Below are 27,051 nucleotides of genomic sequence, written 5' to 3' on the forward strand. Positions count from 1 at the left end.
AGGGAAGGGTGTGTGGGGAGAAGCAGTGGAAAAATTACAGCAAGCTTTTGTCAACGGGGTTGAACTTAGGGCTTCTCACAAGGGAAGCCTCATTTATTAAGCAACTTGTTCTCTCCCTGTGAGATCATATGTGAAAAACAGGTTGAGTCACATCTGAGGGTGTTGGCCCATGGAATTCGTAGATAAGGAAGGTTTATACCTGTGTGCTCCCAGCACAGAGAAGCCAGTTACTTTCTGCAGCTTCCAGACAGAATAACTCTTCTAAGGAGTACAGTTATTCCAATTTTCTTGTGGTAAGTTTATTGGGGAAAAAAGCCACAAACATTTTTATTTCTTTCTCTTCTCTTTCTCTCCTTTCATCCACTTCCTATCTCAGTTTCCCTAACCTTGAGGTGTGATACGTGTGACTTTCTTCACCAACAGACCCAGGTGTCCCTACTGAGACTGCAATGGCATGGTGGAAGGCCTGGGTAAGTAGAGGAAATACTGAACAAGATACTTTGACTTACAAGTTACATCTGACACTGTGAGGGAATGAAATGTTTCCTTTTTAAATATCAGCCAGACCTATTTTCTGATTTTTCTGACTATAAAATAGCTTTCAGTACTTCTAAAACCTTAATTGAGGAAGGTGTTAACATGATTGATGGCTTTAAGAAGAGCAGACTTGCCCTGGTCCTTCAGTTGAGTGTGATGCAGTTGCATCTAATCCTTCTCCTTATTATGGGGTGGTTGGTTTGGTGGTTGATTCTGTCGTAGGATGTGTATGGTTGATGAGCCGTGGCCTCTCCTTTGTATCATTGGTTCTGTTTATGGCGTATCTGGAGGGGGATGCTGGTAGTTTTTGTGTATTCTGTCGTTGGCAGCCGATCCTTTCCCTGAGGCGTGGGGTGACTGGCGTGTTATAGGGCATGGGGTTGGATTTGTTTTGGTGCTGGCTGTAGGGATGATTGTTGAGGGTCCTGTTGAAGGGTGGAAGTTGGGGGTGGTGACTGTTGATAGTGGGGGAATGTTTTCTGTTCAGTTGGTTATGCCTTTGGATATGGGAAGACAGTCCTGGAGAGCAGCAAAGTAACATAGCTGAGGACTGAAATAGGTCTGAAAGCTACAGGCTCTTTATCTGCTCCCTTCTCTTGTGGCAGTGAGTTCAGGGCACTGGCCCTGTTTTGGTCCCCAGTCGCTCTGGTGGGCTGTGGTCGTGGAGGAAGATGTAGTCAAGCCACAATGTCTTTTTTCTTTGTGGATTTTTAATATTGCAATGACAATTTGGACTTGGACACCCTATCTGTTTGCTGGGACCCAGAAATACTGCATATATGCTCTTCTAAAATCTTGTGGCTTTGGAGGAATATGGCAGGATGAGGGGATGCTCATGGGGTGCACTGAGGCAGCCTCTGGAGCACAGCTCAGGCCAGGCAGCAGGCAGCTCTGGTGATGTGCAGAGCTCTCTTGCCATCCGTGATAGCTCTCCCATTAGCCTATGTCGAAGGTGAAGTTTAACCCCCGACTCTTATCTCCAAATAACTCTGAGCCAAGGCCTGGGAGAGACCTGCTGGAGACATGCAATGGAAGAGTACTGGTATAGAAGTCTTCTTCCCCAGCCCAGTCCACTGACCAGCACCACTGCCAATACTGCACAGGCTTTCTCTTGGCTGCTTCTGTGTTGTCAATGGAAAGATTTGTGCTTCACTTCCACATTTTTGTGAAGAAGGCTTCATGTTTTGGCAGCCTGTGTAAGGGGTGAGCTGAACAAGGGGCCTCTGCTGCCATGTGCCAGTAAAGATGCCTGAGAAGTGCAGGAGTGCTGTCTTGCAGTGTATTATATTACCTCAGGTGCAATACATCATCAAGGAGTGAGAAAACTCTCAGCATGGACATGACCATTTTCACATTCTCTGTTACAATTTTGTACCCAAGCAGTGGGAGCTAGAGAAATGACAGAAAACCCCTTGGGGAATATCAAGTGAATGCCTACTTTTTCTTCAAATACAGTTCAGATGGGCAACTTTACTGATCTCAAAACATACAGAGATTTTTTTTCCTAGAAAAATTGGAAGTGTAATCTTCCGTTCTGCTGATGTCCCTCTGGCTCCATGTTTCCTTCTGGAGGTTTAGTATAGTAAAACAGACTGTTTTTCCAAAACTTGGAGTAGCTCTGACTTTAATTTTTCCCTTTCTGCTCATCTGTTCAAAGCTGGAAAGCTTTTGAAAAATTAGGGTGAGAAAAGGAGAGGGAGAAAAGCCTCAGGATATCTTATCTATCGGTATTGTACAGGGGTGGTGGCATGAAGAGATAAGAGGGCAAAGGAAGGATGGTAGAAAATTGTTCTGGTTTTCCAAACCCTTCGTAAAAAGCAGAGTTCCAAAACAAACAGAATGAAAAAAAAAGTGAAACTTTTTTGGAAACACTTCACTGAAAAAAAACAGTAAACCCTGTCCCCAGATTCCAGCTTTTCAATAAACTACTGATTCAGTTTGAAAATATTTTGGTGGGAAAACTTTTAATTCCCTTCCCTTTCATTTACAGGTAAAACTTTCAGAGCATCAGCTGTAAGGTACACTCATTCCATTGCTTTCAGGCCAATTATTCATCTTCACAGGAGCATTACACAGATGCCTTAAGCAGTTTAATTAGGTAATTGAAGGGTCAATTCATCTGTGAAACCAAGACCAAACTGAACAGGGTTACTCTGGAAACCTGTTGTGATTGTACCTGTGCTGGAACAATTCAACACAGAGAATGAGGTGTACCAGTGAGTCATGAATGTGCTGCTTAAGAGCCAGGAGGGGCTGTAAATGTTTACTGGAATTAGTAAAAAAATAAAAAGATTATTGTTTAAGTTATTTCCGCTGCCTCCAAATGAAGCTCAGCTTTGCACTCCCTTTTTCTCTGAGTCATCAGGCACAGATCCAGAGTGCTTCTTTCACATGAGCCATTGTATCCAGCTATAGAGAACTGTCCATCTTTTTCAGAGTAAAATCAGATGGTTGAGTGTAACCTGCTTTCCAAGGCAGCTGTGATGTTGCTGGCTGACTTCACAGGGGAGCAGGAAAGCAAGACCACATCCAATGGTACTACAAGCTCAGCCAAACCTCCTGTTCCAGACTGATGACAAACCTTTTGGAGAGGCAATGCATTAGTCTGTCATTCCTCTTTCTGCAGTGACAGCTACACTGCAGCCTTAAATTGCTGCTCAGTCATTGGGCCTCAAAGCTGTGAGTTCTGCAGCTGCTCTCTCTGCTGAGAGCAGGGTGTGGTAGCACAGGAGTCTCTCTCTGTTCTGGTTGTAAAGCAAACTTCTGCAAACTGAAGACCGCTTCCAGATCTTCCTGACTGATGAACATACTGCTTTTATTGAGCCTCATCATGTCTTTTCAAATGGAAAACACAAGGGGTGATGGGCACAAGTTCCTCCTGGGGAGATTCCGATTGGACACAAGGTAAATTATTCATTAGGAGGACAGTCAAACATTGGAATAGTCTCTCAAGGGAAGTGGTAGATTCCCCCATATTTGACAGTTTTAAGTCTCAGCTTGACAGGGTGTTGAGCCATCTCATATAAGCCTCATATAGTATTACCTGAAAAGATTGGACCAGATGATCCTTGAGGCCCCTTCCAACCTGGCATTCTGTAATTCTGTTGTCATTGCCTCTTGATTGCTCATCACTGCTTCTCAGAGCTTGGCTGGCAAAGGGGCCAGCATGCAGATGTGTGGCAGCTATATCCATTGGCAAGGCACTCAATGAGGACCCCAGAGCTTGTTTGCCCAGAGCCAGCCTGAGCATCTGTGAAGCAGGGCACGGGTATGCTCCAGCTGTGGCACTAGGCTGGCATTTGCTGACAGGCACTCCTAAGCATGCAGCCATTTATCAATCTTCCAGCCTCTCTTAAAAACAAGGAATGTAGATCCTCAAGGGAATTTCCACAAGCTTTTCTACCTGGCAAATATTGCTTGAAGACTCAACCGTCCCTCTTGGCAAAACTTGGATGAGACTCTTAGAGAAGAGAGATAGAGCCCCCTTTAGTGCAGGAGATAAGAACAGAAGGGGTTTACACCATAGCAGGAAGCTGCTGAGTGGCAGTGATGGTCTATGTTATGCCAGATGAGACAACCATAGTGATTCCTTCTCACCTGTAAGCCCAGATTTAAAGGTACTTTTTAATCCATCAAGTCATATGGATATCATTAGTTTGATATTGACCATATTCCTGCCAGTAATACATTTCTGAGAAGATAGTAATTTCCTGGGCAACTTAAGTCTCTCTGCTGCTAAGAAAAGGAAAACTCTGTGTGTTATTTGAATAAAGTGGTGATGACTCTCTATGACTAAACACTCAGATAAGCCCCTTTTGATAGGACCTTATTGTTAGAGATGCGTCAATATATTCCAGCCAGTTCCTTGAGTAACAGCTTTTGTTAAACTCAAGCTCTTAAGCCTGGGTTCTGATGGATGGCCCCGCTCACTACCTTTTGGTGACTGGAAATAAGTCTTGGCATGTCTTTCTGCCCTGGGACTCTGACACTGACAGTACCTTAGGGGTCTGTCCAGAGGGTTCCTATATAGTTGTCCCTTGGTTCAGGGAAGAACATCAAACCTGCACTTCTCCAAATAGATCTCTCCCTTCAAAGTAGTGTCTTGGCCCAAATCCTTCCAGCAGAGATACTTCCTTCTTGAAATCAGCTGTGCACAAGTGGAGAAACAACAGGAGAATAAAGCTGCTACCTAGAAAATGGTCTGTGAGAGCATGACTATTTCAGGAAATCAAAAAATATGAAAACTACCCTGCACCAAACCACTGGGAAATGTAGTTTCTAAAGCAGAGTAATATGATAGCATACATTTATGAAGTTTTGTATAACAAGTGAATAAGCCTACTCAGCTTTTTCTACCAGACTTCAGCTGATGACAAGCAGTGGTGAAAAGTCCTGTATTTTTCTTCTTCTTTCAGAGTGAAGCAGAGGGCAAGTCTGTGACGGGTGCTTTAAATTTTGACCCTGCACCTGATGCTCAGACTCTCTACAAGGCCATGAAAGGGCTTGGTGAGTTGATTCCAACTACGTGTGTAAATTCTATGTTTTGCTCATAATTGCCCAAGTGAAAGCCATTCCATAAGAAAAATGCAACCAGAAATACCTTTTTTTTTTTTTTTAATGTGGAAAAGGAAAAGTTAAGGTTTCATCAATGCGTACTTAAACTTGTACGTTTTGAAGGTAATGAACTAGAGAAGACTGTCTGAATACTTGAATTGGGATTTTGGACTAGTCTCAGCTTATTCTGTGCACTGTGTTTATGGCTTATTGTTGCTCTCTACAGGGACTGATGAACAAGCTATAATTGATGTCCTAACCAAGAGGAGCAATATGCAACGTCAGCAGATTGCCAAATCGTTCAAAGGACAGTTTGGAAAGGTTCTTCCAAAGCAAAGTCAATTCAGTTACTGTGTCACAGCATGCAGGGTGTTGTAAATGGGTGTACAGTTGATCCTAGAAGCATGATGTAAACAATAGGCAGGTCTTCTGCAAATAAGTCATTATTTATTTATAAGGCTTGGGGTGCATGTGTGAAATTAATTTTTGGTCAGAAAATCTGGATTTCTCCCAAAGGTTGTAATTTATTATGTAAAATGCATTTTTAACAAATATTTTAAATCTGCTTTAACTTAAATTGTAACTTCTTACTGCTTTTGAAGCTGTAACAAAAACTGATAACCTTCTAAGTGACATTTGGAGTAAAATTTTAGTTTGGCTTGGGGCCTTTTTAAATACGAAAGGTAATTCAATTCAAAGACTTAATTACTTACATTTGTTTAGAAATTCTGAAAATGAAAACAAACTGTGGTCATTGATAACCATGTTTTTCTGTGGCTATCTTTGATAAAATTGGGAAAACTCTTCCACCAGCTGGATCTAGTTGTCTGAGAGTCATAGAATCATAGAATCATAGAATCCTAGGGGTTGGAAGGGACCTCGAAAGATCATCTAGTCCAACCCCCCTGCCAGAGCAGGGTCACCTAGAGTACATCACACAGGAAGGCATCCAGGCGGGTTTTGAATGTCTCCAGCGAAGGAGACTCCACAACCTCTCTGGGCAGCCTGTTCCAGTGCTCTGTCACTCTTACAGTAAAAAAATTTTTCCTGATATTCCTCTTAAACCTCCTATGCTCCAACTTGTATCCATTACTCCTTGTCCTATCACTGGTCTTCACTGAAAAAAGCTTAACTCCATCGTCTTGACACTCACCCTTTACATATTTGTAAACATTGATGAGGTCCCCCCTCAGTCTCCTTTTCTCCAAACTAAAGAGACCCAGCTCCCTCAGCCTTTCCTCATAAGAGTCCCAGTTAAACAGGAGGAAAGAAGGAAATGTATTGGAACAGAACAACATAGCCTCTTGGGTCAGCGTAGAAACTGGAGTCTTCAATGACCCTTGCTGGAAAGGGGATTGCCATGGAAGGGCCTAAGAAAGGAAAGCAAACATGAGAGTGGGAAGCACGGGACAATGCATAGAGTAGATGCATCCCAGTAGAACAGGGTCATACCCAAAAATCTGAGTTATAAAGGAAATAAAGTTTCAAGTCTCTCTTGAAACAGGCTGCATGCCTGATTCTGCAAAAGTCCTGGGTGCTTGCAGGCTTTAGGAATTGGCTCTGAAGCTACATTCCTTGCTCAGTTCAAGGCCTTTAGCTGCCTGGTCCTACTCATTGAGAAAAGCAGAGTGGAGGAAGATTTTTATCTTATCTACTGTTGCAGAATTAATTGGTACATGGGAGAAGCTTGAGTAATGGGACAACAGGGAATGTGGAAGTACCTAGACATATGCTATTTTGAAATTAGGTGACTTTTTCAGTCCCAGGATCTCATCTAATAAATTATCAACACAATACTGTCATTCAGCTTTGTTGCTGTATACCATGAAGATGGAAATGGCACTAGGCAGTAAAGAAATCATCTGAGGCTTTTTATGTAACGGTTTGGTGCATGTTTAACAGGATCTGATTGAAAGCCTGAAGTCTGAACTGAGTGGCAACTTTGAGAGGCTCATTGTAGCTCTCATGTACTCCCCATTCAAGTATGATGCCAAAGAGCTCCATGATGCCATGAAGGTTAGTGAACTGTATGCTGGTATTTAAGTAGTAGCATAGATCCAGTGTTAATTTCCAGTAACTATGCTTATTAACTCAAGTGATAATAATGGGACTGTTACATGATAAAGTTTTTTTTATTAGCAGTACCTGCTGAGAAATAGTTTATTGTGCTATTAATGCACATCTTGGGGAAAATGCTACTTTAATATTTAGGGGTGTTTGAGAGTTTCTGTACATACATGTCTCGGAGCCTGGGAAAGGCAACAGCAAAACTAAACTCAGCTTTGGCAAGGCATGAGCATCCACAGGCGATGTTTTCAGTTAAAATTCTCCTCACTGCTTTCTGCAGTGCATTTCAGGAACAGAACGTAATGACCTTGAGCCAAAGCTACTTCCCTAATCCCTCACCTGAGACCTGAAACTTTTAAGGAATCAGGGAGTGGTGGTGCAAGGGTGAGGCTGAGATCCGACCTATTGATACAGTATCTGTTCAAGTTTCAGATGCAGAGAGGTCTCTTACAATAATAGGAAGATGGACTCACTAAGCAAGCACTGGTCTCCCCACATTTCTCTCTCACTGTCCATGATCAGAGATCCAGAAATGCATTGGGGAAGTCCAGGGTCATATTGAATTATCCTTTATGAATTTGACACCACACTAAAATAAGCCATATTCAAACCAAATATGTGTCGTGGCTCTGGTTTTTGTCCTGACAGTTCCTTACAGAATACAGAGAACTCTTGCTGCCATCTGACTCCTCAGTTGACCATACTTCTCTAGCACTAAATTGTACTCCGTGAGTATATGCTTTTCTCCACCTTCATTTCTCCACTATGTTTTCTATTAAAGGGTTTGGGAACAAGTGAAGGTGTTATCATAGAGATCCTGGCATCCCGGACAAAAGGGCAAATCAAAGAGATAATCAAGGCCTACAAAGAAGGTAAAGTGCCTGTGTCTCTAATTTGTGTGGTCAGAGCAATGTGTGGCTGCCTGATTGCAGAGCAGGAATGGTGAGACCAACTAGCACTATCAGCAGGAAAATGGGATTTTTAAAAGCCAGAAGGTGCAACCTAACTCTGCATTTAGCCTGACAAACAGAACATGGCTATGCTGAGAGACTTCAAAAATGCCTTTCTAACTTTTCATCCAGCTACTGGAAAAGGTCAGCAAATCACAAATTTTGTTCAGCTTGGCCTCACAGGCTATTGTCAGAATGCAAGTAAAACAGTAGCTATGCACTTGGCTTTTTCTCCCCATTAAATGTGCTCTAGATGGGAATTTATCAATTATGTATTGTAAATATTTGAGATCTCTTTGATCCTTTAAACTATATCCCTAACATTAGCTCTGTATTTATACCTTGGGCATCACTGGAGCTAGTGACTCAGTTCAGATGTGAATGCCTGTCTGGGTATCACTGAGAGTGTGAGTTGATCTTGCTCCTGGGTGTTTTCCTAGCAGCCTTCTTGATTAGTGTCAGCCTATTGTGTATTCTTGGGTGACTAGTAACACCCTGACTATATCACCCAAATAATAAATCTTTTCCTTGTCCTTCTCTTTCCCTTGGATAGAATATGGTTCTGATCTTGAAGAAGACATAAAATCTGAAACAAGTGGCTACTTGGAACAGATTCTGGTTTGTCTTCTTCAGGTAATGCTAGAGAAGAGAAATGAGAGTATAAATATATTCACTTTTTTCCTTCCTTTTTCGAGAAGATACGCAGTAGAGAAGAGAATGCAGCCCTGATCACCAGATAAACTACACAGACAAACATGCCACTTGGACTGCATCTGTGTTTCAGCTTCAATGTGACTGAAGCAGGGAAACCCCTTCCTTTGGCAGCAGTAAGAGAGCTGGGAACTTTCAGTCAGCTCTGCTGCAGGGAGAAACCTCATAAAGCCACTGAGCTCTACAAGTGTCTTAGAAAACCGTGTCCCTCAATTGTGATTCACCACTCTTCCAGAGTCTGTCCCCTCAAAGCAAATTGCATTTGGAGGGGTCACATTTTCTGAATTCTCCCGCCAAGCAGAATAACTTAGCCATTTTTTGGCTCCACTTAATAGAGCTGATTTCAGTGCCTTTTGGTGAAGGAGTTGGCACTTGTGCTGTCTATAACATTGCTCAAGTACTCTGCAGAAATAGACAGTCGGGAAGGATAAATGATCTTTGCCTAGAATGTATGTCACTGTGATTCTTATATATGAAAGACTCTTCATGAGACAAAGTAGTTACCTCTCTTTTTCTTCTCGTAGGGTGAGAGGGACAATGCCACCTTCTACGTGGACACTGCAAAGGCTCTCCAGGATGCAGAGGTACTCTCAAATACCTGTGTGATCAGTGATATGCTTGCATCACACCAGTCTTGAACTACAGAGTGTTTCAGTGGGCAGCAGAGTCCTGGTCCACAGAGGGTGGGAGACACCCACTCTTGACATGGTCAAGAGTTTTCATAATCAGCTATTCTAGGATAGTCTAGTTGACAGTGTTTTAGGTTGCTTCAAACCCCTTTACCCTAGCAGAGCTTTAAATCTAACTCTCTTTCTTTACCAGCTACATGCACAGACATCTCTCTAACAGTTAAATGTTGAATTACAGACTCTCTATGCTGCTGGGGAGAAGATACGGGGTACTGATGAGATTGAATTCATCACCATCTTGTGCACAAGGAGTGCCATACACTTGCTGAAAGGTATGGAGCAGAGTCCACACTCCCAAGCCTCTGAAATGAGAAAACACTATAGCAAAAAAGAAGAGGCAGGGCTATAGATGTTAGAGATGAGTGGTCAGAAATAAGTATCTAAGTCTGTGTCCTAACCCTTGATCACTCAGTGACCAAAAGCTGCCAGCAGCTTTTGAGAAAGATTATGATGACTTAGTGCTGCTGAAAGCTTCAAACCCAGCTCCAGCTAAGGGAGCCCTCAGTTCCCCACTGCCCTGTACAGCAGATATCTAACCTTATCTCAAGACTTTTGAGGCAGTTCAAGTCTCAGAGTGACAGATTTTGTTATGGCAGCTGAATCAAAGCATATCAAGTATTGTGTAAATCAACTGAACCTAAACTCATAAATTTAGCTGGTGAAAAATTAGGTATGCTTGAGCTTTTTCAAGCTGAGGTCTTCTAAGGGTGTTTTCTCAGCCCTGGAGACCAGCTCCCCCCTGTGTTTCAAATTTAATCTCCCAGCATCACTTAGAAAACAACAAAAACAAAAAGCAGTCTCTAGTCTTTGGCTATGTCTGCTTTTAACTATGGAATTTTAACCAAATTGTTGTCAGAATGCAAACATGCTTTGGGACAAACTGTATTACTGAGAAATTAACTTCCTCTGTACTACAGCAGCCTGTAATGATTTATCTTTAAAACTTGAATGTAATTGTTGCAGCTAATTTATTTACTTGTTAAATATTGAGGGTAGGTCTGAGTTGAGAATGTTGTATCCATCTATTATTTGGTATTTTCTTTCCTTTAAGTATCTGAGTGTTAATGTTTAGGTATCTCATCTTGAATGCTGAGTGAACTTAATTAAGATGTCCACTGCATTATGCTGCAGTTTTCCTTCTTTGTTAATCTGAAAGCTAGGAATCAAAAATCCAATATGTAATTCTGAACCTCAGAGTATCCAAAGTGTAAAAGGTGAACAACTCTGTTGCTGAACTTTTTTTAATGCAGGAGTTAAAATGTCTTGGAATCTGCACCTGTGTTTTGCTCATCTTTTCTGAATTTCTTTTGTTGGGTATTTTTGTAACAGTGGTTGAAATAGTAAGTTTCCCCAAACCGTTGTCATCATTTAAGAGTCCAAGGGCCATGAAAAGCATAATCCTACATATAATTTTATTTTGTTTTGGCTCCTGGAGCTAGTGATATCAACAAACACAAGAGAAACCAGGGAGTTGTGCCTATGCTTTCTGTAATCTTCATTTCTGTGGTTAAAAATGGTGATGAAGGGTCAGATATCCACATAACTATGAGGTGACTGAACTTGCATTTTCAAACAAAGGCAGGGAATTAAGACCTGTGGATTGGGTTTTTATGAATGTTGTCATCCATTTTTGTAGCTGATTTATGGACTCGACTGAAGCCTCCTAAATTTGGTGCAAATGTGGCCATTTCTTTAGCAGGATCTCTGTTTTCATATTGCCACACAAGCAAAACACATAAGTATTGGACACAAAATACCTAAGCAGTTTTTGGAAAAAAAAATATATTGAAAAGTTCTTTGTGTTTCAAACAGTGTTTGAAGAATACCAGAAACTAGCTGGTAAGAGCATAGAAGACTCTATCAAGAGTGAAACTCATGGTTCACTTGAGGATGCCATGCTGGCTATTGGTAAGAGTGGCTCTGTTTTCCCTTCTTTTGTCTGAATTTGCTGCCTTTTCTCCTGCAGAAGTTGACTGTTGTGGGATGGATCTACTTTATAAATAAAGGTATATGGTAAGAAGTAGAGGGTAGTTCTTAAGTAAGGTAAATTCAGATCCAAGGGGCACAATGAATTAATGGAAAGCATGTTGAATTTCTGTTACCTACTACCTTGGACTGGAATTACTAGTGATTCTTACTGAGCCTTTTTATATGCCTAGTGAAATGCACCAGGAATGTCCATCGCTACTTTGCAGAGAGGCTCTACCATGCTTTAAAGGTAAGACTCTTCATTGTAACATAATTGTTTTCATACTGGACTTAAGGTGTAACCTGGTTTCCATCAATACAAATTAAAAGAGGCAATGTTTTGGTGGAATCTAGCAAATCTAGTGCTGTTGTTGCAAGTAATAGCAGAATCCCTTCAAACATCTTAGAAAAGTACCCTTTAAGCTTGAGATACCAAGGGAGCCTGGCTTTTCTGACTTGGGAGTCTGCAAGAAGTGCAGTCACTGGACAAAACTTCTGGAATAAGCTTTTATAGGAGGTTGATCATGATGGAGCATTACACATAATGATAAACTTAATGGATAGAACCAAATTATTTTCTTTTTACGAAGCAGTTCTCTCAGTGGCAGTAAAAAATGAATGGAGAAACTTCAGGCATCTGCAGATTGTGCCCCTGTAACTCTTAACTGATATGTAAAAGATGTCAGCTCTCCCAACTTCATAGAAAGCTGAGGTGAATTATTATTTTTGTTATGAACATGACCTTAATATTCTTGTTAGTGATTAAACAATATTGGTTGAAGCCAAGTGTTGCATGGGTGATGCTACAGAAGTACAATATATATTCAGTGATGACTTTCAACTCTGTAGCATATCTGTTTTTGCATTTGACACAAGCAAAGTTTGATAGGACACTTCCATGGTGGGGGCGTGGCATTGACAGTGGCCCTTTGGAGGGAGATGGGTGCTGGCCCTCCAGAAAGAGATGCAGATGTGCTGCAGAACATGTGCCAAGCAGTGTTTGAAAGCTGATTCCTCCTGTCCTGGACCAGTTTGCAACAGTTTATCCCTTGAACACCAGCTAGTATCACAGACTGATATATCTGTTATTCCAGGGGGCTGGCACCCATGATGGGACTCTCATAAGGGTGGTCGTTTCTCGCAGTGAAGTTGACTTAAATCTAATAAAGGCTGAATTCAAGAGTATTGCAGGAAAGTCTCTCTCCAGTATGATTCTGGTAAGCAGCATCTTGATATAATGGTTCTTAACCATCATATATATTCCTAACCTGACCAGCAGAGAATGGTTGTTCTCAGTAAAAATGTCATTTCTGTGAAGATCGTAGCTTTATTAGGCCTGTTAATGGTCAGCTCCTTGAAAGACAAATAAGCCTGAAAGGTGGGTCAGATTGTATGCTTTGTAAGCAACTCGGGCAAAGCCAGACCCAAGAAGAGACTGCTCTACATTACTCATGGACTAGACTGTGATTGTACACTTCATAATCTCCTAGATAAATCTAGACTTGTTTAATCCTCCCTGTTAAGTATTTCCCATGCTCCTGTGCCATTTTCTCCTCTTTCTCTGCTGTCCTTAATTACCTCAAGCCAATGCCATGTAAGTCAAAACAGTGCCGAGTTCTTTTGTTTTATTTTTGTTGTTGGTTCGTGGGCTTGTTGGTTGTTGTTTTTTTTACTGATTTACCCCAGATGAAGGCCTGGTCTATACTGTGGTGAGATATGTTTAGAAACTGAACCTTGTAAAATATTATTGTAGCTTTTGAGGTTTGAGTTTCAGCTCTGATTGACCCTGCTCTATTAGGGCTAAAATGCTGGGGTTTACCATTTATCCTGAGGACTCTGGGACATTCCTTTCTGCCAGTGCAAATGCCACAGAAGTCTTATCCTTAGCAGTCCCTATGGGAAGTCTTGTTCTGTAATGAAAGCCCTTTCTTCAAATTGACACTGTCAGTATCTATAATGTTGATTAATGATCAGTCTTCAGGGTCTGTACAGAACATACATTCTCTCTGAGAAGTGGATCTGGCTTAACACATGTTGTCACAAAACATTCAAAGGGAGCAATTTTTTTGTGTAGTGATATTCTCTATAGTACTTCTCTAAACTAAAATTACTGTAATTGTGGCTTTTTAAAGAATGTCATATGTCAGGGCTAACTATACTGCCCTTTCCTTTCCTGTAGGGGAGAGGTGCTACACAAACACCCAGGGACACAAAATCTGAACACAACAGGCTTGGTTGCTCTCATTTGTGCTGACTTTGTGCAGCTCTGTGGGATAGAGCCCTGATCTATTGCTCACCTGGATTTCAAGGAAAAGAATTGGACTTGATAAATGTTATTTCAGGTGGCAGCTACAAGCCTGATTTCTCCATTCACTTTTGATGGTGTGTCAGCTGGCAGTAACTCTGCTGAAGTCTGGCTTGCTCTTTCCAAAGTCCTTTTCCTGTGTGGGCATATTCTATGGACTGACAAAGTCAGCAGTTGGAGCATGCAGAGGAACTTCTACGCTCACCCTTTTTTTGTGTTGTTTTTTTTTTCTTCCCTGTCAGGATGACACCAGCGGTGATTACAAGACAGCCTTGCTGAATCTCTGTGGCAGTGACTGACAAAATCTAGGAGGAAGATGTTGCAGTAGATACAGAAAGAATATTAACAGTGAAGAAGGGTCTTAAAATGTACATGTAGAAAATATTTTCATTGATTCAAGTGGGGAGAAAAAGAAGATTATATTTATGGTCAAGATTTCCAAAGCTCTCTGAAGGGCGTGGATGTTCATTACACAATAAAAGCTATTCACTTCCACAGGAGTTTTTCAATTACAAGTGGGAAAGGTTCTTTTGTCCTTTCCATTTTGTTCTGTGTGATTTCCTTCCTCTTTTAATACACAGAAGACTGGCAATTGAACCTGAAATTAAAGGCTTTTTTAAACCCTCTGTAGGTGTTTCACAAGTCTGAACAACCCTACAAAGCTTGGGCTGAAGACTTGCGAACTTCACTAGGACAAGCTGAGACAGCATTAGCCATTTGATGCTAACAGGGTGGACCTGGAAGGAGTCCCAGATATCAAAGAGGCTTTTGGATGTGGGTCAGAATGGAGAATTCAGTACTAGGGGGGCTGGTTTAGCAGCCTTATCTGCATAATTTTGGTGCTGGGTTTCCAAGGACATGAGGATGGCAGAGCCAAACGTGCTTTCTAAGCATGTGGAAGTTTATAACTGTGTCCCTCTTGCTCGTGTGAGTGCAGGAGTGGGGGACACCTGGAAGTTCAGCATGTGACACCAATGTCAGACTATGGAGAAATAAAAACTGGGCCAGATAATTTGTTTTCAGTGAATATAGGATATCCTGTTCTTGGGAGCAGACCTATTTCTGCTCCTAGTTTCACAGTAACTTCAGAGGTCAATGGACTCCCTTGGAAGTTCTGCCCCCAGCCCTACCATGACTGCACCTACTACTTCATGAGTAAGGTCCCAGATGTGCACACCAATACAGAGGGAGTGGGAAGAAATGCTCTGAGAAACTCAGGTCTGCCTTGACCAATTGTTTTCTCTGCTGCTCCCTCCACACTTAAAGAAACTCTTTTAAATGTGCAATTACCAAAAGCTCTTGTGTTCAGAGCAGTAGCTTTTCAGGTCGAGTGAATGAATTTTCTGGCAGAGGGGTGATTTCTCCCTCGCACACTGAAATGGGCAGGAACTGGGGCAGTGAGAGGGGTGAGTTGAAAAAGTCTTAAGGATTCCAGGATCCACACTTCTGGGATCAGGGTACCTGCATCCGCCTGGTGAGCATAAAGAGGAGGTTTCAGTCTCTGAACCTGTAAGTGCTTCTGTTTTCAGTGAAACCTTGATTTCTTGCCTGGACTAAAACGACTTGGAGATATGGCTCTAGATAGAGCATCTAGGGGAGGTTCTTAACTCAGTTTTTGGAAGATATGGGGCACCTCCAGGCATCAAAGGACAGGGAATCACATGGTCCCTTCTGCTGGCCAGAGGACCCCCCTTGATTTTTCGGAGACCTCCTTCTTCTCTCTGCCTGATAATCGCCCTTCCCCTGTTTTTTCTGAACGGGCGCTGACTTCTAGCGACCCGCCTGCTGGACCCGGGTGCCTGCACGGGGAAAGCCGTGCTCGCACCTCCCTCTGGTGGGTGACAGCCGCTGTGCAGCCCGGCACCGGGGAGCTCGCAGACCCAGCCGGGACCCCGCCCGGCCCCCGAGACCTGCCGGCCGAGGAGGGTTGGAGGGTGAGGGCCCCGGTCACCGCCGCCTCCCTGGCCAGGGCTGCAGCGGGAGAGGAGCAGAACAGGCACAGGGCGGTGAGATTTGCTGCCCTGTGTCAGGGCAGACATTTCCTGTGTCAGGAGACGTCTGTGTCCCCTGAGGTTGGACAGAAAGTGAGACGTGATCCCCGCTTTGAGATACTTCGAATCTGACTAAGAAGAGCCTGATTAAAAACTCAGCTCTTCAGAGATATTTTAGTTCAGAGTTGCCTGTTGATTTCACTGAAATTTCAGTGCTTATATAATCTTGGCATTGCTGTTGTTGTTATTACTATCCATTTATTCAGGTCAGAGGTTGGCTTTCTCTCTTGGCCTGTGCTTTGCATGGTGGGTTAGGATTAGATCTGTTTCAGTGTGATTGTGGTCCCAGTTTATTTATAACAGCTTGGGAGATGTGAATTGCCAATAGCCTCACAGGAGACCGGTAGTAAAGCTGGGTAGGAGGAACATGAGAGGAAAGCTGATTCTATCACCATAATTGCTGGGAAACAAAACAATTGTAAAACATCAATAAAGATTTAATTATGTATTGATTGCTGCTAAAAATGTTCCCTAGGTGAACAGGTGCTTTAATAAAGTGGAATCAATTCCTAAGCTGTTCTAACCAGTCTTTTCCAGAAGCAAATATTGACTTAGGGCCTTTTATTCATTCGCAGTTTAATTAACATGATTTTATTGCACAAGAATCAAGATAAACACTCAGCAAGGAAAAGGTAACAGGGCCAATGTAAAAAATGCTCAGAACTGGTGCAGGCCTTCTGCTGCCTGTGTGCCAGTCTATTTCACCTCCTGTGCTGCAGGAAAATCTGTATGCAAGTGAGTCCCTGGGGGCTGCACTGATGCCAACTAGCTGTCCCTCCATGGGTGGCTGCTGTGCATCATTGGAAGGCGTGCACACACAGCAGAAGCTCTGCCAGCTGACAGCATGGAGAAATGTAGGTGCTTTAGGTCTCTGCTCAACTTACAACCAGGTGTACATAGGAATAGTTGACTTCAACTACTAGCTCTGTTCCTGATATCTGGGAAAACAAAAAAACTCTAACTATTGCAGATACAATGCCAATGCTCACAAATCATGTTTAACCCCATTCTGATGAAAGCTGTGTTTATAGAGTGCCACTTAACTCGTGCACTAACCCAGTGCAGATGTGGCCTGAAACACAGGATCCTCAGGCAGTGGCCACCCACAGGCAAGCAGAGGCTCTGATTAAGAGGTATCTCATTAGCATGACTTCAGGGTAGGAGAAGAAAAGATTGGATGGGTCTCCTTCATATGCATTTCTATTTTGCAACAGTTTGGAGTAATTGTTAGATAAATTACATTTAGGTGTTCAAACTGAGGTTAAAAATTTTTGCTCCTGTCAGGAAGTGGAAGAAGAGAGCAGCAAATATCTTGGTTAAAGAAGGAGATCTCATTTGCGTCTCTCATGCTTAGGAGTGTTTTTTTGAGTGGGAGGAAATAATATGAGAAGGAAGTTCAATCTTCCTGGTTCCTGTGGCTTCCCCAGCAGTGGGTGAATGAAATTGCAGAACTTCCTCAGGACCTATTTAGTGGTATCTCTCTTGCGGGGAAGATAGTACCAAACTGTAAGATGCCAAGATGTGACTCTGCCAAAGACATAACAGACTCTTCTTCAACTTCTGCCATGAGCCCGCATGCCTGAGCTGACTCCAAAGACTTCTTTAGTGGTTGGGGTTGATTAGTGCAGCACATCCATGTGTGTGGGATACTGCAGCAGCACAGAGATGTTTTGCTTGCTGTGGTGCAGTGACTTCTTCTCCTCAGACCATATGTAAACAAGGAGTTCACTCCAGTCCTCCATTACTCGCATCACTACAAACAATGCTGGCCTTGTAAGTAGTTGTCATTCAGTCTTCCGGTGTCATCTATTTGAACCAAGAGGACTCATCCCTGAGATTCCAATAAATTAATAGAAGCTAATTTGTTGTTTACTAAAAACCTGATGTTAGGCTGCAGGAAAAAATTCTTAATTCAGGTTTAATATCTGTTTGTCCTCCCACAACATGATTGAAGCAGTCAGTCTTGGGGACCTGGGCTCCTATCTGTTTGGAGGAAAGTATTATTTGTTGAAACTGTGCTTTGGCTTTCTCAATATCCCTTCCTGTTCCAGATGTCATAGAATCATAGAATCATAGAATCATAGAATCCTAGGGGTTGGAAGGGACCTCGAAAGATCATCTAGTCCAACCCCCCCTGCCAGAGCAGGGTCACCTAGAGTACATCACATAGGAACGCATCCAGGTGGGTTTTGAATGTCTCCAGTGAAGGAGACTCCACAACCTCCCTGGGCAGCCTGTTCCAGTGCTCTGTCACTCTTACAGTAAAAAAATTTTTTCGGATATTCACCTTGAACCTCCTGTGCTCCAATTTACACCCATTACCCCTTGTCCTATCACTGGTCATCACTGAGAAGAGCCTAACTCCATCTCCCTGACACTCACCCCTTACATATTTGTAAACATTGATGAGGTCACCCCTCAGCCTCCTCTTCTCCAAGCTAAAGAGACCCAGCTCCCTCAACCTTTCCTCATAAGGGAGATGTTCCACTCCCTTAATCATCTTAGTAGCTCTGCGCTGGACTCTTTCCAGCAGTTGCCTGTCCTTCTTGAACTGAGGGGCCCAGAACTGGACACAATACTCCAGATGCGGCCTCACCAATGCAGAATAGAGGGGGAGGAGAACCTCTCTTGACCGACTAAATTAGCCATTAGTCAATTAGCCATGGTGCATCAGCATCATGCCTTGGATTGCTCATGTCTTTGAAGCCTTAGGACTGGCATTTCTAACCAAAAGTTGTATGCCTGACACTTTAGGGTGTCATATGCATCAGAGCTGAAAACTCCCAGGGACTTCATCCCACAATATTTGATATTCCTCTAAAACTGTAAAAAATGCATGTGGTGATCTTTTTCTATGACATGCAAATATTGTGGATACATCCAAAAGCTTTCCTAGTCCTGAGAAACCTTTTCTGCATTACTGGCTAGATAAACATACTTATTATAAAAGAAATGCAGATGTCCATAGATTCTGTATATGCAGGGACATAACATTTGAAGAAATAAATAGCTCTGGACTGCGCGGAGGAACCAGTACTGTTCTCTCTGTAGTAATGAAGAGCAGGATATGTTGTAGGCACAATATAATTAATAAATAGTGAGCAATGCAATACAAATCTGTAATTCAATTTAGGATTTCAGCTGAAATTGCTCTTTGGAGTTATAGATGACAGTGAGCTCTGAAATTGAGTTACAGTCCAAGCAGGAACTGAGTCATGTGTAGCAATGTTCTAGGGAAGCACAGAATCACAGTCGGCACTGGGCAAAATGTCATTGACAGCAGTATACTCACTGAAAAATGTTATTTAGTGGACATAAATTAAATTTAACTGAGCTTATAAATTAATGTCAGGCAGAAAAATATGGGGGGAAGGGAAAGTAAACATTTCAATGTATTGATTTTTAAATGGCAACTTTATTTTAAAAACTATTTCAAGCTGAAAAACAATTATTTAAAGGTTTCATTAATCTGAAGCTGAAACAGGACATTTTGGAGGGGGTTTGCCTCATAGTATTTTATTTTTTTTATTTTCCAGAATGTCTCTTAAATGTCTAGTTTAGTTTAAGCCAAAGAACCACAGCTTGCCCTTCAGTTCCTTTGTTTAGCCACTTGTTATTTTAACCATAATAAAGGTGGGTGTTATTCAAAAGGGAGAGAAGTATCATTGTTTGAAATGTCACTAGCAATCTTCTCCAACAGAAAAGATCAGTGCTGTGGGGGATAAATTCTGAGTTTAAACAAAACCCAAAAGGTCCAGACAAGAACAAACAGGAAGAATACAGCTAATGTCAATGTCCAACCTTGCCAGAACTTCCTGATCAAAGCTGCAAAGCCTGTCAGAGTCCCTCAACAGCTTTGCTACCTTTCTGTGTTAGTTACATAGCTTTTCCTTTCACGGTTCACAGGGTTTCACCTAAACCTTATTTCATTACTTTGCTAGGAAACAACTATAACATAGGCATATGGAATATTTTTGTTAAAAATACTAAGTCATAGTCAACTTTCTAGTTTGCAGCAGAAAAGCAACAAAAGGAAGGTGCAGAAACTTATTCAAACCCTGTGCTGAACAATTCCAAGCACAACTTATTGTTCAGAAGTTTATTAGCTGTTTGGAATTCTTTTTCGTTAATCTAAAATACTGCAATACTCATTCAATACTCTGGTACCCTAGACTAAAAAAACTATGCCTTACTAAATAAACACAGGTACTGCTTTCCCTACAATCATATAAATCATAACTATTAATTCAATAAATTGCTGCTTAAATACAACAGGATCTCATTATTATCCCCATTCAATCACCATCTCAGCCTTAGCTCTGTCCTGGCAGGCAGGGCAGAAAAAAGTTTCTGAGTCCATACCATACATATGAGTATTAAAGCCTGAGTCTAGGAGTGAAATTAAATATGTTCTGTAGTCTCAGAAAATTATTATATAAAAGAGAAGGCTCTGCAGAGACCTTATTGTGGCCTTTCAATACGTAAGGGTGGCTTATAGAATCATAGAATGGTTAAGTTTGGAAGGGACCTTAAAGATCATGAGTTTCTAAGCTCCCTGCTATGAGCAGGGACACCTACCACTAGATCAGGCTGCACAAAGCTTCATCCAGCCTGGCCTTGAACACCTCCAAGGAGGGGCCATCCATGACCTCTGTAGGAAGCCTATTCCAGTATCTTGCTACCCTCATGGTGAAGCATTTCTTCATGATGTCTACCCTAAATCTCTCCTCTTTCAGTTTAAAACCCTTACTCCTGATCCTATCACTACCCTCTCTGGTGACAACCCCTCTCCAGCTTTCCTGTAGCCTCTTCAGGTACTGAAAGGCCCCTATAAGGTTTCCCTGGAGTCTTCTCTTCTCCAGGCTGAACAACCCGAACTCTCTCAGCCTGTCTTCGTAGCAGAAAATATGGGGACAAACTTTTTAGCAGGGCCTGTTGCAACAGGACAAGGGGTAATGGTTTTAAAATAAGAGGATAGATTCAGACTAGGAATAAATTGTTTACAATGAGGGTGGTGAAACACTGGCACAGGTTCCCCATAGAGGTGGTAGATGCTCCATCCCTGTAAATATTCAAGGTCGGGTCTGACAGGGCTCTGAGGAACCTGGTCTAGTTGAAGGCATCCCTGCTCACTGCAGGAAACTTGGACTAGATGACCTTTAAAAGTCCCTTTCAACACAAACTACTCTGTAATTCTATTATAAACCCACTTGTTGCTCATTGCTTTCCATGCTCCTGCGACACGCTCTGCAGACATAACAGCTCTGGATTTCCAAGTCAAGCCTGCGTTACCGTGAGCGATGTGCTAACTGTAAAAGCTAAGTAGAGTAGATCTTTACTTCCTGGGACTGTATATAACATTACTAAATCAATTAATTTCAGCCAAGTGTTCAGATTCCATGAGATAAAGTGTTAAATAAATGAGATTTGCAAGCTGTAAAGCACAAGACCAGTTTCTTCTCAAGCACCTGATATTGTCCACAGTTAAGAAACTGGTGATCCAATATGACATACTTTGTAAACCCCACACTAAACCTATAGTTCCTTTCTCTTCCTGTTTCACCTTGATCATCCTGTAAGAAATCCACAGCCACACTAATTATCTCTTTTTCCTCCAGATATTCTGGAAAGGCTGGTGAGAGAACCTGAACACTGAAAACCAAACTAATTTCAAAGAAGAGCTTGACAAGATCATCTGTCTTAATATACGTAATTATTTGTGTAACAGCTGATTCCCAAATAAAATTATAGCAGGCAAAATGTTGGAAGAGCTTTTGGGTTGTTTTTTGGTGGAAGATAGGAAGAGAAGACGCTTCTTAAACTAGCCAACTTTTTTTCTGATTTCCTGACAAACTCTTCAAGTGGTTGTAATGATTGGTCATAACCACTTTGTTACATGTTTCAGTGACAGCAAACACAGCAAAAATAATTGTCTACAATACATTGTGCCGTAAAGCTCTCTCATTAACTTAGGAAAAGCATGGTTAAAAACTGTGGCATTCGGATGCCCTTCCTTTTTCTGATCCTCTAGCCATACTAATACTCAATTCTAGTATAAATAAAGGCAAACATCAGTGATGATGAACTTTCAGGCTCAGTCACTGACTTGTTTATAGCTAGGTTGGTACTTGAGGGATCCAGTGCAATTTAAAAGGCAATAAATTGAAACAAACTCACTCCATTTTGGAGGCTGTTTATGAACCCTTTTAATTTGGTGTCATATTTATTTGGGGAGAATTAGATTATCCTATTCATTAGATGCAGTGGCCAGTGATGAATGGAACAACATACCACATTGATGGCATTAATTGAATCCTTGCAAGCACAGATAATACCCCTGCAGGAAACAGGAGAAGATGGAAAAGTTCTCCAAAGTAGGTCTGCAAATACTGCAGTGAAGAGGGAGAGCTAGCAGATAGCCAGGATTGTTGGCAGCAGTTGAATGCTTTTCATTTTTTGTGAAACTACTTGAAGAGTAGTTATGATCCCTACAATCATGATTGGATCCTCATGGTGCTAGACATCGCACAGTTGCATGTTAAGGGGAAGATGCTGTTCCAAAGCTGTTTAAATAGAAAAATCAACACAATATGTGGGATAGGTGGCAGATCTAGACAAGGGTAAAACAGGTGGTTTAGGATGTGGTTTAATGATACAGGTTAGCTGCTGTGCTAGCTACCTGCTGCCATAGCAGACCTGAATATATTTCCTTGACTCTGGCACTTACCTGACTCAGGGATGTGCTTATTCTGGGAAAAAATCAGCAGAGAATTTATCTCAGTATTTGTAGCCTGAGGCTGCAGATTTGTTAGGGTTGCTTGAACCACTTGAACAGCTCCCTGGTGGTGAAAGCAAGTTGTTCCACTCCTTCCTTGATCCCAACCATGTACTCTTGCCTGTCGCTGGTTCCAGGCCTTGTCTGACCACATGCCAGCCCTAACAGCATAAAATTAGCTTAGTATTTCTTTGCCTAGAAAGGGAATTGCATCAGCTTAGCCTGAGATCTTAGCCAAAGCAAGGGAGAAATCCCCCTTGGCAAGCCAGGAGCTCTTACTTCAGCTCAGTAATAACAAACCCGCCTCCTTCCTTTGCTGCTGGCTCAGACCCCTGCCCCAGTCAGATCATCAGACTGCTGGTACCACTGCAGGGGGAATCAGCAGGGTGGACAGAGGGGAGAATATGGCCATGGCAGGCAACCCAGTGGATTGCCTTCCTTGTGTTTTGACACTGCACCCCTCTAGGTACTTTTAAAAATGGGACTCCAGCTGAGCAGGCATAGGAAACCTTTCAACATGTCTTGTCCAGGATCATCCATGGTGTCTGAAGCAGAACCAGGGGGAGAGGAGAGGTCTCCTGAGCTACAGGCTGATGCCATAACTAAATCCTTAGCCTCACAGGAAATTTATTTTATTTCACAGGGAAGCCAAAATAGAAAAGACTGGCAGACCTTCCTGCAAAACTGATTTAAACCTCGGGTTTTTAACAAGACCCAGATTATTTTCTCCTAGCACATCAATAATACATGCTTGGGTCTGTTGGGGATTTCTCAGAAATGTGTCATTCCTCCAGGGAGTGTGTCCTATTGACAGAGCCATAAGCCACTGCCAATTAATCAGGACGTAATGCAGTGTTCAAAAATAAGCATGAACTTTTCGTGCTAGTCCTCTTTGATTCATGCTTCTGCTATGATTCATGCCAGTCCTCTTTCATATGAGAAGCTACTTGGTATGAGCAAATTACTTTATTGTCAGTGAAAGGCAAAAACCAGCCCGAGACACTGATGGGCTTAGGTGCAAAGAGAATAGGAATTCAAGCTTCATGAAATTCTGAGTTTCCTGGTTTCTTCCTTATGGAAGAGACTGCTCTTGCACATTCCAGTGACACAAAGCAGTGAACAGTGGGGAAGTGGGTTTGAAGCAACTATGCCCTGGATGTATGGGACCCCCTGAGATCCTTGATGGGATCTATGAAGTCTCTCCATTCCTGGAGCATTCTTTCCATCACTGATGTGCTTCCAGTCTTCAGGCAAAGGAAGTCTCTTCAGTAATGTGTGCACCAGGACAATTCTCCCAGGTGAATTCAGAGGCAGTAGTTGGAAGGAAATTTCCTGAATGTTTTGAACACCTCCCAAACCCTCCTGCTGGGCAGAAGGGTGGAGCAGAGCAGCACATGTCAGGAATTACAGTTACTCATACAGTTCAGGGTCAGTAATGAAGCAGAGATTAAGATGCAGTTTGTCAGAGTTCCAGGCAAATCACACACCTGGGGACAGCACCTCTTCTCTCTTCTTGTGCTGGGCTAGTTTCTTTCTGACCTGCCCTCTCAATATTGCAGTCCTTAGAAAGTACTTTGAGCCAAGGTCTCAAAGCGGTTAAAGCAGTAATAGCCACAGAGGGAGCAACATGGACATCTATAAAACTAACCATTTCAGAGCACTAATTTAATCAGCAAGCTAATTACAAATATTGTATCTAAGAACATTTCCAGCCATCTGCAGGAAGGGAATGTTACAGGGCTTGAAAGGTAACGTGTATTTGTAATTGTGTCTTGCTGATAAATAAATCTGGCACAGTGAGTTTTGGATGTCATTATGATAATCATGCAGAACAAACATCTCTTGCTGTTAATTGAAGGCATTTGCACTACACCTTTATTGTGCTATCTGAATACTTCCTTGTTTGTGTAAAGTCTGTTACATTTCCCCTGTGGTTTAGAGTCTAGAACTGAGCAACTATGGAGACTGTTGATACTCCTACGGAAGGGCTTGGCTGTGCCTGTTCTCATACAGGAAACCTGAGATGCTGCAAGTAAGGAAATTGCATCTTCTCAGATCCAAGGCTGGTACTTGGTCAACTGTGTGTCCCTCTTTCCTTGTGGTTCCCAGTAAATATTTGCAGTCTTTAAACAACTTTCATCAGAATCAGTCCTAAGGTGACATGAGTGTCAAAGGGACCAAGGAAAGGTAGGTCTGTGCCCCATTCCCAGGAAAAAAAACAACAGCAATGTGAGGAAAGTAGAAGTTTGTGCTGTCACTGTCCCTGTGCTCTCTGTATTCTGAGTAAATTGAAATCCTCAATTCCTAGAACTGGTGTTTTTCACAGACCAAACCTGCTGGAACATAAGTAATTGTAATAAAACATAATGGGCAGGATTCACTGTGTGGTACATCTTTGTTTGGTCTTTGATGCTTCCTGAATCAGGCAATGGAGTTTGAGATTTTAAGGAGCCTGCCAGCTTGTTGGACAGACCTGTGGCACTATTTGCCTTTCTGTCTACTTGGAACCAGCTCAGGGTTTTTGCTCCCTGGGAACCAAAGGTGACACCTTTGCAAAGATGATATGTAAAGACATGCAACCTGATGAGGTGGCAATGTAGCAAACAGCCTGTAAGACCCCCCGTCCATACACAGATTAAATAGCTCTAGGTCTGCATATTGCTTGCAGATTTTGTGAGTTGCCAGCCAAGGAACAGAGTTTAGCAACACCACAAATCCTGCTTTGGATGGGCCAGCAGCCTCTTAAAGAGAAGCCAGAACTATTTTTAAAAATATGTGTTGTGAGTTGGTTTAATGCTGGAGGTTGTCAGCCTTCCCACCAGTTGTAACAATGATCAGTGAGACACTTCCCCCTCCCAACAACCGGTAGAGACATTGTATCCTGAAGTCTTAAAAATTTGTGGGGAGACAAGCATCCTACAGAGCACAACTATGTTTCTGTCTTGAGGGCGGGGTGAAGTTATTACAACCAGGCTTAAGGTTAAATAATCCCAGTGGTCAAGCCATTCAGACTGAATTTGCAACACAGCTCTTAAAATATTTCCCATTTTCCTCCAAAATAAGCAAGTTGGGGAAAAAAAAAAAAAAAAAAACCCACAACAAGAAACAACACCACATTCATGTTTCTATCATAAACTTTGCCCTGCTTTCAAGATTGTTGTGAGGCTTTATTACTGCTTACAAAAAATTGCCCCATGCTTTGCAGAAGCTAGGCTTTTAAGTATGGTTCACTTTTACTATCTTCAACGATGGAAAATAGTCATAAAATCAGGAAGCACATTAATTGAAGTTTATTGGGATCACCTGGATGTAAAATCACTACCTGAGACATCAGGGCATGGATAGGTGAGAAAATAAAACTTCATGTAATTCCAATCTAAGATAATTGATTGAGGGTTAATTGCTAGCACAGCATGCTTAGTGACTTGTTGGGCTGGGATAAAGGAAAGAGACTTCAAGCATGGCAGGTGTTGAGATTGCAGTGGCCAGCCTGATGTCAGAACTGCATAGCAGTGGAATATGGGGCTGTAAAAGCTGAATCACAGCTGTCTGCTACAGTAACAGGTAAACACTTTTACTGGCTAACTAGGCTTTATTCTTAAAGGTAATACAGTAAGGAGGTACCTCAATGAAAGCTTTCATTTTTCAAGCCCTACATTACCTTGTTTCCATGCTAACATTGCCTCTTTCATAGAACTGCTTTTTCTTTCTCTCTAATCTGCCTGATGCAGGTACAGACAACAACAACAGCTTGAAAAATGAAGTTTGTTTAATCATTTTTTGTGTATAGATTGGCTGTTTTTCTGATCCTAGTAATCTTATTTTGCAGCTTGTCCTGGTTTCTGCAGATCTATCCCCAGTGTGGCTAGTTTTCTGCCCAAGGTCTTGCATGATGACACTTACTTGAGTATTGCAATTATATGGTCTATGAATTTTCAGGTTGAATTTGCAATTCTCATAGCTGCTTCGTGCTATGAGCTCACTGTTCTCCTGGAAGGGCAACATTACATCATCACCTAGCAGCACATGCAACCAGTGTGTCCTTCCAAGGACACAAGTATCTTTATAACAGAGCATCAGGAGATGGATTCAGACCTCTACCTTGGTGTTGTGGAGAGCAGAACTTCAATGTGCCTTGTGCACCTGCATTATAAATATCCCTGAGTCCATGCAGGGATCAGATTTTGCTCCTCAGAGTTATGGTACATAGCTTAAAGACTCTGCATCTGTCTAATATTGAATAAGCAGAAGTTGCAGTATCTCTATAACATTGAGCTGCTGAGACTTGACAATGGCAGGACAACTAGGAGAGATGTAGAGAGTTGTTATACATTCTCCTCAAATAATTATTTGTGGTGGACTTTGCCAGTTTTTATGCTTAGTGATAATGTACAAGCTCATAGCTCCTTACATATATATTCACTCAGTTTCTATCAACTGACAC

At 42.1% G+C, this 27,051-nt stretch overlaps 1 protein-coding gene across 1 annotated transcript; it reads left to right on the forward strand.

The window, feature by feature from the left end:
* Nucleotides 1–428: 428 nt before the first annotated feature.
* Nucleotides 429–14,180, forward strand: ANXA8L1 (annexin A8 like 1). The gene is made up of 12 exons (XM_051617852.1): nt 429–470; nt 4,953–5,043; nt 5,318–5,412; nt 6,994–7,107; nt 7,940–8,030; nt 8,662–8,741; nt 9,344–9,403; nt 9,687–9,780; nt 11,321–11,416; nt 11,668–11,726; nt 12,571–12,693; nt 14,024–14,180. The coding sequence occupies exons 1-12, from the start codon at nt 450–452 to the stop codon at nt 14,078–14,080; spliced, it is 981 nt and encodes a 326-aa protein (XP_051473812.1). The 5' UTR covers nt 429–449; the 3' UTR covers nt 14,081–14,180.
* Nucleotides 14,181–27,051: the final 12,871 nt, after the last annotated feature.

The sequence above is a fragment of the Apus apus genome, chromosome 4 (genome assembly GCF_020740795.1).
Source record: "Apus apus isolate bApuApu2 chromosome 4, bApuApu2.pri.cur, whole genome shotgun sequence".
In the NCBI taxonomy this organism is placed as follows: Eukaryota; Metazoa; Chordata; class Aves; order Apodiformes; family Apodidae; genus Apus; species Apus apus.

Bases quoted from the DNA above. Each gene is read 5' to 3' on its own strand.
- ANXA8L1 (XM_051617852.1), top strand. From the start codon at position 450: ATGGCATGGTGGAAGGCCTGG. The intron at 8,742-9,343 runs GTAATGCTAGAG...TTCTTCTCGTAG, and splicing joins TTCTGGTTTGTCTTCTTCAG to GGTGAGAGGGACAATGCCAC. The intron at 9,404-9,686 runs GTACTCTCAAAT...GTTGAATTACAG, and splicing joins AGGCTCTCCAGGATGCAGAG to ACTCTCTATGCTGCTGGGGA.